The 18,798-nt window shown below is 39.1% G+C and overlaps 1 protein-coding gene across 2 annotated transcripts in view; it reads right to left on the bottom strand.

Annotated features, from left to right (window-relative positions):
- Nucleotides 1-18,798, bottom strand: part of PSMF1 (proteasome inhibitor subunit 1) — a 56,294-nt gene that overhangs the window by 17,504 nt on the left and 19,992 nt on the right. Inside the window, exons 5-6 of one of the 2 annotated variants that reach the window (XM_060031098.1) lie at nt 15,106-15,288; nt 6,086-6,837 (exon numbers count right to left, since the gene is read on the bottom strand). In XM_060031098.1, the coding sequence (XP_059887081.1) occupies nt 6,693-6,837; nt 15,106-15,288 (328 nt within the window). In that variant the 3' untranslated portion in view covers nt 6,086-6,692. Of the gene's footprint in view, nt 1-6,085; nt 6,838-15,105; nt 15,289-18,798 lie in introns of those variants that run through there. The other variant, XM_060031097.1, reaches the window with a different exon arrangement.

The raw sequence follows: 18,798 nt of genomic DNA, 5'->3' as shown, positions 1-18,798 counted from the left end.
CTCTACCCAGCAAGGATCTCATTCAGATTTGATGGAGAAATTAAAACCTTTACAGACAAGCAAAAGCTGAGAAAGTTCAGCACCACCAAACCAGCTCTACAACAACTGCTAAAGGAACTTCTCTAGGGAAGAAACACAAAAGAAGGAAAAGACCTACAATAACGAACCCAAAACAATTAAGAAAATGGGAATGGGAACATACATATCGATAATTACCTTAAATGTAAATGGACTAAATACTCCCACCAAAAGACACAGATTGGCTGAATGGATACAAAAACAAGACGCATATAATTTGCTGTCTACAAGAGACCCACTTCAGACCTAGAGACACATACAGACTGAAAGTAAGGGGATGGAAAAAGGTATTTCATGCAAATGGAAACCAAAAGAAAGCTGGAGTAGCAATTCTCATATCAGACAAAATAGACTTTAAAATAAAGACTATTAGAAGAGACAAAGAAGGCCACTACATAATGATCAAGGGATCGATCCAAGAAGAAGATATAACAATTGTAAGTATTTATGCACCCAACATAGGAGCACCTCAATACATAAGGCAAATACTAACAGCCATAAAAGGGGAAATCGACAGTAACACATTCATAGTAGGGGACTTTAACATCCCACTTTCACCAATGGACAGATCATCCAAAATGAAAATAAATAAGGAAACACAAGCTTTAAATGATACATTAAACAAGATGGACTTAATTGATATTTATAGGACATTCCATCCAAAAACAACAGAATACACATTTTTCTCTAGTGCTCATCAAACATTCTCCAGGATAGATCATATCTTGGGTCACAAATCAAGCCTTGGTAAATTTAAGAAAATTGAAATTGTATCAAGTATCTTTTCCGACCACAATGCTATGAGACTAGATATCAATTACAGGAAAAGATCTGTAAAAATACAAACACATGGAGGCTAAACAATACACTACTTAATAACGAAGTGATCACTGAAGAAATCAAAGAGGAAATCAAAAACTACCTAGAAACAAATGACAATGAAGACACGACGACTCAAAATCTATGGGATGCAGCAAAAGCAGTTCTAAGAGGGAAGTTTATAGCAATACAATCCTACCTTAAGAAACAGGAAACATCTCGAATAAACAACCTAACCTTGCACCTAAAGCAATTAGAGAAAGAAGAACAAAAAAACCCCAAAGTTAGCAGAAGGAAAGAAATCATAAAAATCAGATCAGAAATAAATGAAAAAGAAATGAAGGAAACAATAGCAAAGATCAATAAAACTAAAAGCTGGTTCTTTGAAAGGATAAACAAAATTTATAAACCATTAGCCAGACTCATGAAGAAAAAAAGGGAGAAGACTGAAATTAATAGAATTAGAAATGAAAAAGGAGAAGTAACAACTGACACTGCAGAAATACAAAAGATCATGAGAGATTACTACAAGCAACTCTATGCCAATAAAATGGACAGCCTGTATGAAATGGACAAATTCTTAGAAAGGTATAACCTCCCAAGACTGAGCCAGGAAGAAATAGAAAATATGAACAGACCAATCACAAGCACTGAAATTGAAACTGTGATTAAAAATTTTCCAACAAGCAAAAGCCCAGGACCAGATGGCTTCACAGGTGAATTCTATCAAACATTTAGAGAAGAGGTAACACCTATCCTTCTCAAACTCTTCCAAAATATAGCAGAGGGAGGAACACTCCCCAACTCATTCTACGAAGCCACCATCACCCTGATACCAAAACCAGACAAGGATGTCACAAAGAAAGAAAACTACAGGCCAATATCACTGATGAACATAGATGCAAAAATCCTCAACAAAATACTAGCAAACAGAATCCAACAGCACATTAAACGGATCATACACCATGATCAAGTGGGGTTTATTCCAGGAATGCAAGGATTCTTCAATATACGCAAATCAATCAACGTGATACACCATATTAACAAATTGAAGGAGAAAAACCATATGATCATCTCAATAGATGCAGAGAAAGCTTTTGACAAAATTCAACACCCATTTATGATTAAAAAACCCTGCAGAAAGTAGGCATAGAGGGAACTTTCCTCAACATAATAAAGGCCATATATGACAAACCCACAGCCAATATCTTCCTCAATGGTGAAAAACTGAAAGCATTTCCACTAAGATCAGGAACAAGACAAGGTTGCCCACTCTCACCACTCTTATTCAACATAGTTTTGGAAGTTTTAGCCACAGCAATCAGAGAAGAAAAGGAAATAAAAGGAATCCAAATCGGAAAAGAAGAAGTAAAGCTGTCACTCTTTGCAGATGACATGATACTATACATAGAGAATCCTAAAGATGCTACCAGAAAACTACTAGAGCTAATCAATGAATTTGATAAAGTAGCAGGATACAAAATTAATGCACAGAAATCTCTGGCATTCCTATACACTAAGGATGAAAAATCTGAAAGTGAAATCAAGAAAACACTCCCATTTACCACTGCAACAAAAAGAATAAAATATCTAGGAAGAAACCTACCTAAGGAGACAAAAGACCTGTATGCAGAAAATTATAAGACACTGATGAAAGAAATTAAAGATGATACAAATAGATGGAGAGATATACCATGTTCTTGGATTGGAAGAATCAACATTGTGAAAATGATTCTACTACCCAAAGCAATCTACAGATTCAATGCAATCCCTATCAAACTACCACTGGCATTTTTCACAGAACTAGAACAAAAAATTTCACAATTTGTATGGAAACACAAAAGACCCCGAATAGCCAAAGCAATCTTGAGAATAAAAAACGGAGCTGGAGGAATCAGGCTTCCTGACTTCAGACTATACTACAAAGCTACAGTAATCAAGACAGTATGGTACTGGCACAAAAACAGAAAGATAGATCAATGGAACAGGATACAAAGCCCAGAGATAAACCCACGCACGTATGGTCACCTTATCTTTGATAAAGGAGGCAAGAATGTACAGTGGAGAAAGGACAGCCTCTTCAATAAGTGGTGCTGGGAAAACTGGACAGCTATATGTAAAAGTATGAGATTAGATCACTCCCTAACACCATACACAAAAATAAGCTCAAAATGGATTAAAGACCTAAATGTAAGGCCAGACACTATAATACTCTTAGAGGAAATATAGGCAGAACACTCTATGACATAAATCACAGCAAGGTCCTTTTTGACCCACCTCCTAGAGAAATGGAAATAAAAACAAAAATAAACAAATGGGACCTAATGAAACTTAAAGGCTTTTGCGCAGCAAGGGAAACCATAAACAAGACCAAAAGACAACCCTCAGAATGGGAGAAAATATTTGCAAATGAAGCAACTGACAAAGGATTAATCTCCAAAATTTATAAGCAGCTCATGCAGCTTAATAACAAAAAAACAAACAACCCAATCCAAAAATGGGCAGAAGACCTAAATAGACATTTCTCCAAAGAAGATATACAGACTGCCAACAAACACATGAAAGAATGCTCAACATCACTAATCATTAGAGAAATGGAAATCAAAACTACAATGAGATATCATCTCACACCAGTCAGAATGGCCATCATCAAAAAATCTAGAAACAATAAATGCTGGAGAGGGTGTGGAGAAAAGGGAACCCTCTTACACTGTTGGTGGCAATGTAAATTGATACAGCCACTGTGGAGAACAGTATGGAGGTTCCTTAAAAAACTACAAATAGAACTACCATATGACCCAGCAATCCCACTACTGGGCATATACCCTGAGAAAACCGTAATTCAAAAAGAGTCATGTACCAAAATGTTCATTGCAGCTCTATTTACAATAGCCCAGAGATGGAAACAACCTAAGTGTCCATCATCGGATGAATGGATAAAGAAGATGTGGCACATATATACAATGGAATATTACTCAGCCATAAAAAGAAACAAAATTGAGCTATTTGTAATGAGGTGGATAGACCTAGAGTCTGTCATACAGAGTGAAGTAAGTCAGAAAGAGAGAGACAAATACCGTATGCTAACACATATATATGGAATTTAAGAAAAAAAAATGTCATGAAAAACCTAGGGGTGAAACAGGAATAAAGACACAGACTTACTACAGAATGGACTTGAGGCTATGGGGAGGGGGAAGGGTAAACTGTGACAAAGCGAGAGAGAGGCATGGACATATATACACTACCAAACGTAAGGTAGATAGCTAGTGGGAAGCAGCTGCACAGCACGGGGAGATCAGCTCGGTGCTTTGTGACCGCCTAGAGGGGTGGGATAGGGAGGGTGGGAGGGAGGGAGATGCAAGCGGGAAGAGATATGGGAACATATGTATATACATAACTGATTCATTTTGTTGTGAAGCTGAAACTAACATACCATTGTAAAGCAATTATACTCCAATAAAGATGTTAAAATGAAAAAAAAAAAAGAAAAAGAAAATGTGGAACACAAATATTGGGAACATTTAGAAAATATGTAAAGATAAAGAGTGAATGGGATTAAAAATAAATTCTGAATGACATAAATAAGAGCTTTATATTTAAGGATTAGTTTTAGCAAAGCTGGTTAAGCATAGGAAATTTTGATTTTTCAAAACAAAGAACAAGATTTGGGGCATACAGTCTCCTGACTGAGGACAGATGGAGCAAAGGGAAATGGGTTAGAATTGTAATGACAACAACAACAAAAAGTTAGGCTTAGATGAAAAAAACTTCCCTTAGAGATGGCTTGTTTTCAGTATTTCTTCCCTAGAGATCTCAGGAGTAGAACAGACCTAATTTTCACCCTCAATTCTCTATCACAATGGAATATCCTCTCCATCTATACCAGCATCACACCAGTAGCCTCTGACAAGGTCTGGACACACATCACCACACACTTAGTGAAGCAAGACATCCCAACTTCAGTTAGCATCTGGAGGTTTCCAGGTGTGGGATAGGCAATATGGTGTGGAAAGTGAGGGGTGAGACACAGAACTGTATCCTATGGGAAGGGGCAGAGGCTGTTGTTTCCTACTCAGAATATAAACTAAGGCTGTTCAGTGATAGGGTAATTAACAACCTGCAGCAGCCAGATGGGCCCTCTGCTCTCCTTTCCCTTCTTCCTGCCCTAAGGCCCCACCCTTAAATCTGGCATTTGTGGGAAAAACAAAAAGGTGAAAGTATGAGTGGCTGGTTGCCCAGCAACATGGTAGTGATGGGGCTCTCACAAAGAAGTCGTCATTATAGGCATCTGTGCTGACAGAGGAAGGAGGCTGCAATGGGTGGGGGTGGAGAGTGAAGGGGACTACAGAGGCAAGACCTGTCAATTCGCTAGTGGCTGACAAAAAGCCTCCTAAACATTCCGCCTCATCTTCTAGTTCAGTGTTCCAGTCCCGGGAGATAAGCTTGCCTAAGAAAGATCAAACTGAGGGGGGTTAGGGGATGGATTTTTCTCCATCATCAGTGTGCACTCACTACACTGAACTTGTACACAAATTGATTACATGAACTAACACTGAAGGGTGCAATGGGGAAAGCATAAGCTTCTGAGTCCCATGTAGGGGCAAACCCCAGTCTTCACCCCCTCAGTTAGATAATTCTGGGAAGTTATGCTACCTCCCTTATCCACTGTATACCCCTCTGTAAAAGTAGGGATGCTGCTGATTTCCGTGTAGGACCGCCTGGAAGATGAGCAACCATAAATGGAAACACTTGGTATGGTGGTCAACACATAGTGGACAGCCAAGAAATGGCAGTTTCTCCTATCCTCGATAAGTGGTGGCCAACGTGATGACAGAGGAAACAATGTCCATAAAGGTCCTGGGCCTAAATGTAGTTGCCCAGCACACCCTCTGGGTCGATACTCTCACATCTAAGTGGTTCCACAGCATCAAATCCTTTTCTAGGAGGAACAGACTATGTATTTTAAAAAATAAAAGAGCTTCTCTCTTTCGGGAAACCCTCTAGTCATTATACCTTCAGTCTTGTTCTCATCTCTGCTTGCTACCTGAATAGGATCCATGGAGTATTTCTTAAGCATCTACTATATTTTGAGCCATGAGCTCAATACGTGACATCATCATATTCCATGCGAAGAAACCTGAGACAGGTATAATAATTCCCAAGGTGCAGATGAGAAAACCAAGGCTAACTGTGCTCACTGAGAGACAGGCAAAGCTACAAGGCCAGGGTTTGAACCCAGCTGATCAACCTCCAAAGCCTGTGCTGCTAACTGCCATATAATACTCTCTTCTTGACATGGGAGGTGGGTGAGGTAGCAGAAAGAAGGGAACAAGTCCCATCTGCTAAGAGTGGTATACAGGAGTGATGAGGCTTGGCCCTCTGCCTCACTCCCTCCAATCCACCAGGATCCTGAGCCAAAGACACTAACACTCTCTCTCATCAGCATCCTTCAATGGGTTCCAACTGCCCATGGGGGAAGATTCATGTACCTTCACAGCTGTTATATCCTAGGATTCTGACATGAATTCTTTCTCTAGACAAAATTCAGGGACAGTCCCACGCTTTCAGACCTTGATGCCTCTGGCCTGCTGGTCTCAACCTGGAACAACCTCCCCACGAAAGGAATCTTAGGAAATAATTCAGACACATGAAAAGGAAAAAAGAAAAGGAGCTTAAGGAATAGTTCTCCTCTTCCCCGTGAAGACACAGCTCAGGCAGCACCTCCCCCAAGAAGCCTTTCCTAGGTTACCTATGAAGGATCTCTGTGCTAACCTCTGCAATGGCACTCTTATTTACTCACCTGTCTCCCACGTCAGAGGGAGAGCACATGCCTCAAGAGTAGGAGCCCAGGCCCAGGGATCGCTGAACCCAGAGGTGAACAGTTGCTGAACACAGAATTCACCAAAAATGTGCAAGGCATAGGTCCGGGTGATGCAGCTACAAAGAGGTGAAAAAGTAGAGCAAAGGGGATATGCACTTGGAAAAAGCCAATAATCTTGCAATTAGACAAAAAATAACTGAGTGGTAGTATTGTCAAAGATGGGATGAATGCCAGGGCTAGGGGGCCAGGAGTTTTAGCCAACCAAAGGAACACCGCCACTGTACCCCTGCCCGGCTCTAACCACACCACCTGTCCTTCCAGGGCTCTGCACAGGACAGGCTTTCAGGCTGGAGCACCCATTCTACCCTACTCTTTGCCTGGCTAACATCTCCTCCTGCTTGGAGGTGAGTCCCTTCTTAGGGAAGCCTTCCCTGAACACCAAGTGTGGTTCAGGTTCCTCTTCCTATGCGCTCCCAAGTATCCTGTTCATCCCCATGAGATGAGGTTAAGAGCAGGAGCATGAATGGCATCATTGGCCTTTGTGAAGCACCCAGCGGGAGATCTAGTGCCCCGCATATAGTGAGCTCAGTAAATACGGTGGATTTAAGAACCTACGTGACTCCTCAGCATCTAAACTTTAAAATAAACTTTTTTACCTTGAAATAGAAGTTGGAAAAGTAGTACAGAGAAATCCTGTGTACCCTCACCCAGTTTTCCCCAATAGTTACACCACCACAAAGATCTCCCTCATGCTATCCCCTCTTATTAACACACCCACAGCCCTGTCCCATCCATAACCTCTGGTAACACTAGTCTGTTTAGTACCTCTATAATTTTGTTATTGCAAAAAATATTATATAAATGGAATCATACAGTGCGTGACCTTTTGGAATTGGCTTTTTTCACTCAGCCTGATGACCTTGAGATCCATGTAACTGTTTTGTGTATCAACAATTCATCCCTTTATATTGTTGAGTAGTATTCCATGGAATGGATGTGTGTTTAATCATTCACCAATTGAAGGACATCCAGGTTGTTTCCAGTTTTTGGCTATTACAAATAAAGCTATTTATGAACATTTGTGGATAGGTTTTTGTGTGGCATAATTTTCATATCTGATAAATGCCCAGGAGTGTGATTCCTGGGTCTTACCATTAAGTGTATGTTTAGTTTAAAAAACTGCCAAACAATTTTCCAGGGTAGCTGTACCATTTTATGTTCCACCAGCAATGTGTGAGAGATCCCAGTTCTCTGCACCCTCTCCAGCATTTGGTATCATTACTTTCATTTCAGCTTTTCTAATAGGTGTGAAGTATCTCACTGTGGTTTAATTTGCATTTCCCCAATGGCCAGTAATGCTGAACACATTTTCCTGTGCTTATCTGCCATCTGTATATCCTTTTCAGTGTAACATCTCTTCATATCCTTTGCTCATTTTCTAATTGGATTGTTCATTTTTTTAACCTGTTGAGTTTTAAGATTATCTTTCTAGATACAATTCCTTTGCCAGATATGTGGTTTGCAAACATTCTTTCCCAATCTGTAGGTTATGTTTTTATTCTAACAGGGTCTTTCACAGAACAAAAGTTTTTAATTTTGATGAAGTCCAATTTATTGATTTTTTTTCTGTTATAGTTTGTGCTTTTATAGTCATATCTAAGAACTCTTCACCAAGCCCTGGATCCTTAAGATTTTCTCCTTTGAGTTCTTCTAAAAGTGTTGTAATATTAAGTTTTACATTTAAATCTATGATCCAATTTGAGTTAAACTGGATTTAAGGTGTGAGGTTTAGGTCAAGGCTCTTATTTTTGCTTGTGACTATCCAATTGCTCCATTGATTTGCTTGTGCACCCCAGTCAAAAGTCAACTGGCTGTATGTCTGTGGGCCTATTTCTGGGTTCTCTATTCTGTTCTATTGATCTATGAGTCCATCCATCTAATGTAGCTATATAATAAGCCTGAACATTGGGTAGAGTGATTTCTCCCTCTTTATTCATTTTCAAAATTGTTTTAGCTACTCCAAATCCCTTTGCCTTTCCAGATAACTTCTGGAATAATCTTGCTCTATCTACAGAAATTTTTGTTGGGTTTTTTATAGGAATTCAATTAAACTAGTAAGCTGATTTGTGGAGTATTTGACATCTTTACTATGTTGAGTCTTCCGTCCTTGAACATCTTATGTCTCTCCACTTATTTAGGTCTTCTTTGATTACAGTTTTCAGCATAAAAGTCTTAAACATGTTTTGTTAGATTTATACCCAAGTATTTTTTTCAGTGATTGTAAACGGTATTGTATCTTAAATGTCTGTTTCCACGTGTTTACTGAAATATAGTGAAATATAATTGACTTCTGAATGTTGAACTGGCATCCTGCAACTTTGCTATTATTTTTTGGGGTAGATTCCTTGAGATTTTCCATATAGAGCATTATGTCATCTGTGAATATAAACTTTTACTTTTTCCTTTCTTACCTATATGCCTTTTCATTTTCTTGCCTTAAGAAAGACAAATGCAAAACTTTCAGTACTATGCTTAATAAGACTGGTGAGAGTGGATATCCTTGCCTTGCTTCTTAGGGGGCAAGAATCCTTTTGCTAGTATAATGTTGGTCCCATAAAATATTTTTTAGGTATTACCAAACCACCCTCTAGTTGAAGGAAAAATACAAAAGTCTCAATCATGGGCGATTATTATCAGTTCTCTTATAGTTTGATCCTGAGAGCCTCATTTCTATTGTTATATATTCACATTTCCCATTAAGCCAAGGTTAGGACCTTTCAATTTTTTTTTTACATCTTTATTGGGATATTTCATGTATCATAAAATTCAGCCACTTAACAATGGTTTTTAGATGTTCACAGTGTTCTAATGTTCTAACTTTAGAACATTTTCTGCACCCTAAAAAAACACCTTGTACCCATTAGTCATTCCCCATTCATGCTCGCTAATCCTTCCACCTCAGCTCCTGGCAACCACTAATCTACTTTCTGTTTCTATGGATCTGCCTATTCTGGACATTTCACATAAATGGCTTTTTTCACTTAGCATAATGTTTCCAAGGTTCACACATGTTGTGACGTGTATCAGTATCAGTACTTCATCCTTTTTTATTGCTGAAATATTCCATCGTATGCATATATCACATTTCTTTATCCATTCATCAGTTGATGGACATTTAGGTTGTTTCCACTTTTCGGCTATTATGAATAATGCTGCTATGAACATTCATGTACAAAAGTTGTACATGAATATGTGCACAAACAAGTAGTATATCATTGTAGTTTGGATTTCCACTTCCTTAATGATTAATGATGAACATCTTTTCACATGTTTATGGGCCACCTGTACATATTAGTTGGAGAAATGTCTATTCAAATCCTTTAACCTTTTTAAAATTGGGTTGCCTTTTCATTACTGAGATGCAAGAGTTCTCTATGTATTCTGGATACAAGTCTCTTGTCAGATATATGATTTGTAAATGCTTGCTCCTATTCTGTGGGCCGTCTTTTCACTTTCTTGATACTGTTCTTTGATGCAACAAAAGGTTTTATTTTTGTTGAAGTCCAATTCATCTATATTTTCTTTTGTAGCTTGTGCTTTTGGTGTTGTATCTAAGAAACCACCTCTAATACAAGGTCATGAAGATTTATTCTTAAGTTTTCTTCTAGGAGTTTTATAGTCCTATCTAGCTCTTACACTTAGGTCTATGATCCATTTTGAGTCAATTTTTGTGTATAGTTTGAAGAATGGGTCCAACTTCATTCTTTTTCATGTGGATATCCAGTGTCCCAGCACCATTTGAAAAGACTACTGTTTCCCCTATGAACTGTCTTGGCACCCTTGTTGAAATCAATTGCCCATGAATGTACGGGTTATTTCTGGACTCTCAATTCTACTCCCTTGCTTTACATATCCTTAGGCCAATAGCACACTGTCTTAATTACTGTAGCTTTGTAATAAGTTTTGAAGTTGGGAACTGTGAGTCCTCCAACTTTGCTTTTTTAAGATTGTTTTAGTTATTTTGGTTCCCTTGCATTTCCATATGAATTTTGGGATCAGCCTGCCAATTTCTACCAGAAAAACCCACACGCACAAGCCTCCTCCAACCCCCCTACCCCATACCAAACAAAAAAACTCTGGGATTTTGATTGGGATTGCGCTGAGTATGCAGATCAATTTGGGGAGTATTGCCAAATACTGTTTCCCTATCTATGAAACACTGGATATCTTTTTCTTTAAATCTTCCTACTTCTTTCAGCAACATTTTGTAGTTTTCAGTATATAAGTCTTGTACTTCTTTTGTTAAGTTTATTCTTAAGTGTTTTATACCTTTGGGGGTTATTACAAAGGAGATTATTTCCTTAATTGCATTTTCAGATTGTTCACTACTGGTGTATAGAAAATGCAATTGATTTTTGTTTACTGATCTTACATCATGTCATGCTGCCGAACTCATTCATTAGCTCTAGAAGGTTTTTAAAAAGGATTCCTTAGGATTTTCTATATACAGGATCCCATGTCATTGGCAAATAAAGATTGCTTTCCTTCTAACTTTCTAATCAGGATACCTTTAATTTCTTTTTCTTGAGTGATTATGCTGGCTAGAATTTCAAGTACCATGTTGTAGAAAAGTAGCAATAGCAGATATCCTTATCCTGTTCCTGACCTTACGGGGAAAGAATTCCATCTTTCTCCATTAAGTAGGATGTTAGCTGTGTGCTTTGGGAGTTGAGAAAGTCTCCTTCTATTGTTGAATGCTTTTATTATGAAAGGGTGTTGGATTTTGTCAAATGCTTTTTCTCTATTGAGATGAACATGTGTTTTTTGTCTACTGTTATATTAATACGGTATATTACACTGATGTATTTTAAGATGTTAAACCAAACATTCCTGGAATAAGTTTCATTTGGTCATGGTGTATAACCCTTTTTATATGTTGCTGGATTTCTTTTGCTAGTATTTTGTTGAGGATTTTTACATTTATATTCATAAGGGCTACTTGTTTGTACTTTTCTTGTGATGTCTTTGGTTTTGGTATCAGGGTAATACTGGCCTCACAGAATGAGTTGGGAAGTGTTCCTCCCTCTTCTTTTTTTTTTCTTTTTTTTTTTTTCGATATGCGGGCCTCTCACTGTTGGGGCCTCTCCCGTTGTGGAGCATAGGCTCCGGACACGCAGGCTCAGCGGCCATGGCTCACGGGCCTAGCCGCTCCACAGCATGTGGGATCTTCCCGGACCGGGGCATGAACCCGTGTCCCCTGCATCGGCAGGCGGACTCTCAACCACCGCGCCACCAGAGAAGCCCCCTCTTCTATTTTTTGGAAGAATTTTTGAAGGATTGGTATCAATAAAAGACTCATTATTAAGGAAATTTTCAAAGGGACCAAAAAATAGTACAAAGTCTAATTTATGAACACCAATGTACCTTTCCAATCAGTTTCAATAATTATCAGTATTCTACCATTCTGGGCTTCCCTGGTGGCACAGTGGTTAAGAATCCACCTGCCAATGCAGGGGACACAGGTTCGAGCCCTGGCCCAGGAAGATCCCACGTGCTGTGAAGCAACTAAGTCCATGCGCCACAACTACTGAGCCTGTGCTCCAGAGCCCGCGAGCCACAACTACTGAGCCCACGAGCCACAATTACTGAGCCTGTGTGCCAGAACTACTGAAGCCCACGTGCCTAGAGACTGTACTCCGCAACAACAGAAGCCACCATGATGAGAAGCCCATGCACCGCACCGAAGAGTAGCCCCCGCTCGCTGCAACTAGAGAAAGCTACGCACAGCAAAGAAGAACCAAAGCAGCCAAAAATAAATAAATAAAATAAATAAATTAAAAAACAAAATATTCTACCATTCTTATTTCCCCTACACTCATTTCCCAATGTCTCACTCTTTTAGGGGGTGAAATTATTTTAAAGCAAATCCCAGACACATCATTTCACCCTTAAATATTTCAGTTAATAAAATTATATATATACAATAGACAAAGACTTCTTTTTTTTTTTTAACATAACCAGAATTTAATTATGTCACCTAAGAAAATTAGCAGTAACATTATAAAATACCTGGTCCCTGTTCAAATTTCCCCAAATATCTCAAAAATAATTTTAGAATTAGTTTATTTGAATCAAGATCAATACAAAGTCCAACACTGGATTTAGTTGATAAGACTCTAATTAACAAGCCCCCTCTCCCTTTTCTCCCCATGCCATTATTTGATGAAAAAAAACAAGATCAATTAATCCTGTAAAAATTTTTCATGTTCCATACATTGGCTGGAACCCATGTATCCTCATGTGTCTTTTTAACTCATTCTTCTACCTCTCATGCTTCTTTTAAACTGGGAGTTCAATCTAGATTCATGTTGTTGTGAACCTACTATTGCATTATATTAGAATTCACAAAGTCTGGCTGTCCCACTTTTAGTGTTAAGATTGACCTATGGGTTCAGGTGCTATCAGTCTGATTCATCCATTATAAAGTTGCTCATCAACCTTTTACCTAATGGTTTTAGCAACCACTGACAATTTGTGCCTAGTTACTACATTATTTCAGTAGAAGCTGCAACATGGTGATTTTCTCATTCTTTCTGTTCTTCCAAGGCTAGGATTTCTTACCTTCATAATTCCAGATTCAGGTCTGTGATTCCCAATTAGGATGGCAGAGTCTCCAGGTGCCCTGGAGGTGTTTTTGTGTAAGCCCCGGGGGTGTTTTTGTTTGTCACAGTGATTGGAGAGTGCTTATAGCATTTATAGGCAAAGACCAAAGATGCTTCATGCTCTATAATCCACAGTAGAGCTCCACATAATGAATAATCTACATCCTACACAACTTGCCAAAGTCTTGTTAGACATTCATAGAGATGTAAAGCCTACATAAAATTACCTACCATAAGTTAGTCTAAGGCCATTTTATATGTGAACACAAAGTATTTTTATACTGTTTCAATAAAAATTTTTCCAGAAATGTAACTATAACATAGCACGTGCCTGCTTTTGTTACTGTCGAATTCAAAATAATTCCATATACAAGTGCAAATGCCTATCTTTTCCAGTGTAATCATGCTCAGGCATCTACACAATGAAACACACATTATCTTATTAATTACTCACTTTTTATTTCTCATTTATATTATAGTCAGGACTTTCTACTGATCCTTTTTGAAACTGTCCATTTGGTACAGTTTCATAGATCATCTATGAATTCCATTTTGAGACAGTGAAGGAGACTCCAGAGAATATTTGTTTTGAAATAGGAAGTGAATCTGAGAGACCTGAGAATTACTATCTACTTAAGGTCTAAAAGTCTCCCCCAATTTGATTGCTGTCCAGGGCTTACCCTTAAATCTTCCCACCATATTCTGGTTGCATCACAACAGAGCACTGTGCTGGAGTGAGGACACCTGGACCCCCAGCCCTGGCTCTGTCTCTTTATTAGTGGCTAGTGACCTTAGGCAGGTCATCTTAAATAAAGAGGTTAAATCAGACAAGCTGTTCCCAACCTTTCAATCACTTTTTATTATCCTCCACTCTCCCCACAGAACCCAATATTTCCAAAGGTTGCCAGAGACTTGCCAATTATTACTTATTATAGTAATTAAACAAATTTCCTATTTATTTAATTAACCAAAGGTATATAATTGCAAAACAGAGTCATTTTTAACAATGGCAGCTAACCCTTATTGAGTGTTTACTATGGCCGCACAGTGAGCCCTCCCCCACAACCCCACCATTACTACCACACTGTGGACTCCAAACTGGAACATGCCATCTCAACCAGAGACTAAGGTGTCCCTGGTCCTTGTCTTCTCCCTCAGAGCAGAAGTCTCCAGTCCTAAGTGCTGCCATCCTAATCTGCAAAGACCTTGTATATGACCTGCTCATACCTCATGCTGTTTTGGCAAAGTTTTCAAGTTGTAAAAGAGATCAGGGGACTATAATGAAGTGAAAGGCAAAGAAAGGGAACATTGGGAACATATTCCCTCCAGGAACTTCCAGTATTTCTACATTTTCCCCAAAAGCCTGGTCCAGGGTCCTGCACATACAAAGAGCTCTGGAATAAAAAACTGAACTACCTGGGCAGCAACTCTGGAGGACTGCACACACGCCTCAGAGGCGCTGACCCTTGGGCAGACTCAGAGGCTGTGTGTGGCCTCTAGAAAGGAGGCAGGCAGCCTTAGGATGCTGGGTTATTGGGGTGACTAGTAGCAGTACAAGAACTCACTGCTCCACTTACATCTCCACTTTCTATCTCCATATACCAAGACTCTGACAATTCTGTTGAAGACACATGGGGGCCAGAGGGGGGTCAAGTGGCAAGATGGTCATAGCTGGACTCCTTCTTCAGAGGCATGGGCTGCCACTGTGGGCTCTGTACTCACCAGGGAGGCTGCCGGCTGGTATGTGGGTGGTGTGGGTGAATTCGGAGTGGGTCAATCTCTCTGGCAGTGGCAGGGGGAAACTCCTGTTGGGGACTTTCGCTAGCCTTGACCCAATGTTCATGGATAGGTGTGATGATCCCAGACACAAGACGAGACCGAAGTTCCTCACTCTTCTTGTAGACCCTGCAGGAAGGACACGAGGTGTCAACTGCTTGCAGCTGGTTGGCAACCCTGCGTATAGTATTTCGGCGGCGGCGGCGGCGGCAGCGCTGATAGCTCTTGGCGTCACGCTTGGACTGTTTGCAAGGGTGGGAACGGGCTGCCCGGCGGACCTGGGTGATGGGAGTAACAGCCTGGCGTTGTCTCCGAGATTTGGGCCTAAGCTTCTTAGGCATCTGAGTTGCCCCTTCTCGTTTACCACCCCATTAGAAAGCGGTGAGGGTGTAGGGGCACAGGGCCTAGACTGGCTACTCCTCTGTACCCTGCCCACCCCACCCCACCCCACCCTCAGCCTCATTGTGTGTTCATCACATGTCATGGGAGGGGTCATGGAAGGCAAGTCTCCATGGGGATGATGAACCAGGTTCCTAGTCCAAGCAGGCAGGGCTCTCAGGGCTTAATGTCCAATTCTGTCACTAACTCAGGGGCCCTTGGAAGGCTGCTCTAGGCCTTTTTTCTCTGCTGGTGAGAGACAAGCAATGTGAGCTATAGCTGAAGTGTTGAGGCAGACTGAGGTAACAGGGAGTGGGCAGGACTCCACAGAGTTCCTAAAAACCTGGTGTTTTAAAATGAGCCATATCCGGGGTCAAAAAACAAACCGTATAAATCAGGGACATAGATTGGTGGTTGCCAAGGGGGAGGGGGGGTGGGAGAGGGTTGGATTGGGAGTTTGGATTAACAGATGCAAACTAGTATATATAAAATGAATAAACAAGGTCCTACTGTATAGCACAGGGAACTACGTTCAATATCCTGTGATAAACCATAATGGAAAAGAATATGACAAAGAATGTATATACATGTATAACTGAATCACTTTACTGTACAGCAGTAATTAACACAACATTGTAATTCAACTATATTTCAATAAAAAATAAGTTAAAAAAAGCAAACCTCATAAATGTCAAAAAAAAACTGAAATCATACAGAGTATGTTCCTCGACCACATGGAATCATACTAAGCATCAAAACTGGAAGGAAGTCTCTAAATACATGGTGTTAAGCAATACAATTCTAGATAATCCATGGATCAAAGAGGAAGTCTTGAAAAAAATACAAAGTACTGAATAATAATAAAAGTACAACATATTAAATTATGTGAGATTATAGCTAAACAGTGTTGAGAGGAAACTTTATAGCACTAAATGTTTACATTGGAAAAGAGGAAAGAAATCAACAATTTAAATTCTAACCTCAAGAACCTAGAAAAAGAAGAGCAAATTAAACCAAAAGCAAGCAGAAATAAGGAAATAATAAAGAATAAAAATAAATAAATGAGAAAACAGAAAAACAAGAGAAAATTAAAAAGACAAAAAACTGGTTCTTCCAAAAAATGAACAAAACTGATAAACTTCCAGCAAGAGCAGCAAACATAAAAAGAGAGAAGACACAAATCACCAATATCAAGAATGCAATGGGATATTACAACAAATTTGTTGCCACTGATAGGATAAGAGAATACTAATAACAACATAATTGAACAACTTAGAATAGACTAATTCTTCAAAAACCACGAACTGTAACAACTTAGGCAAAATGAAATAGATAATCTGAATAGTTCTATTAAGGTAACACAATTCCTACTTAAGCACCCCCCAAAAGAAATATCCAGGTCCACATGATTTCAGTGGAGAAGCCTACCAAACATTTAAAGAATTAACACCAATTTACAGTCACTTCCAGAAAATACAAGAGAAGGGAACATTTCCCAATTCATTTTTATGAGGCCAGTATTATGCTGATATCAAATCCAGACAAAGACAGTACAAAAAAAAGAAAACTACAGGGCTTCCCTGGTAGCGCAGTGGTTGAGAATCTGCCTGCCAATGCAGGGGACACGGGTTCGAGCCCTGGTCTGGGAAGATTCCACATGCCGCGGAGCAACTAGGCCCGTGAGCCACAACTACTGAGCCTGCGCGCCTGGAGCTTGTGCTCCGCAACAAGAGAGGCCACGACAGTGAGAGGCCCGTGCACCGCAAAGAAGAGTGGCCCCCGCTTGCCCCAACTAGAGAAAGCCCACGCACAGAAATGAAGACCCAACACAGCCAAAAATAAATAAATAAATAAAATTTAAAAAAAAAACAAACAAAAAACTACAGACCACTATTTCTCATGAACTTGGATGCAAAAATGCTCAACAAAATATTAACAAATTAAATTCAAAAATATATAAAAGACTTAATACCATAGGATTTATTGTATGTATGCAAGGCTGGTTCAATAGTTACAAATCCCTACATATCAATAAGCTAAGAAAAATGATATGGTTATATCAATTGATACAGAAAAGGTATTCGACAAAATCCAACACGATAAATCCATTCATGATAAAAACTCTCAACAAACCAGGAATAGAAGAGAACTTCCTCAACATGATACAGAGCATCTACAAAAAAACTACAGCTAACAATATACTTAGTAATGAAAGACTGAGTACTTTGTCTTTAAGACTGGGAACAAGGTAAGGATGTTCTCTCTAACCACTCTTATTTAACATAATACTGGAAGTTCCAGCCACTTCAGTAAGGCAAGACAAAGAAAATGCACACAGATTAGAAAACAAGGAATGAAACTGCTCCTATTTGCAGATGACATGCCAGTCTACCTTGAAATTCCCAAGGAATTTACCAAAAAACCCCCTCCAAGAACACTACCAATTCAGCAAGGTGACAGGATAAAAGATCAACACACAAAAATAAACTGCATTTCTATATACTAACAGTGGACATTTGAAAATCAAAACCAAGGACAGAACACCATTTATAATCACCTCTCACACCCGAAAAGAACAAAACACATGTCCAGGACCTATATGCTAAAAATTATAAAATGATGATGAAAGAAACAGAGCAAGACCTAAATAAATGGAGAGACATACCACATTCATAGTAAAAATGTCAACTTTTTCCATTTTAGGTTTAATGATCTGTAAGTTTAATGCAAATCCTATCAAAATCCCAGCAAGGCTTTTTATGGACAAAGAGAAGTTTACTCTAAAGTTTATACAGAAAGGCACAGACTCAAGAATAGTGAAAACTATCTTGACAAAGAAGAATTGGGCGATCTTGAATGGCTCTACTCAATATTCAGGTATACTACTGATACACAGTTACAATAATAGATACTGTGTGACACTGGCAGAAGAACAGACACAAAGATCAATGGAAAAAAAAAGAGAACCCAGAAATAAACCAACACAAGTACAGACAACTGATTTTTGACACAGTTGCAAAAGCAATTCAATGACAAATGGTGTTGGAGCAACTGGATATCCACAGGCAAGAAAATGAACCTCACAACTTATACAAAAATTACTTTAAAATAGACCACAGGCTTAAATGTAAAACATAAAACTATAAAATGTTTAGAAAAAGAAAACAGGAGAATAGCTTTGAGATCTAGAACAAGGCAAAGAGTTCTTACACTTGACGCCAAAAGCTTGATCCATAAAAGCAAAAATTTATCAAATAGCTA

This window comes from Delphinus delphis, chromosome 15, assembly GCF_949987515.2.
Source record: "Delphinus delphis chromosome 15, mDelDel1.2, whole genome shotgun sequence".
Taxonomy (NCBI): Eukaryota; Metazoa; Chordata; class Mammalia; order Artiodactyla; family Delphinidae; genus Delphinus; species Delphinus delphis.
The sequence above is the reverse complement of the archived record's forward strand: the minus strand, read 5'-3'. Positions and strand labels throughout refer to the sequence as shown.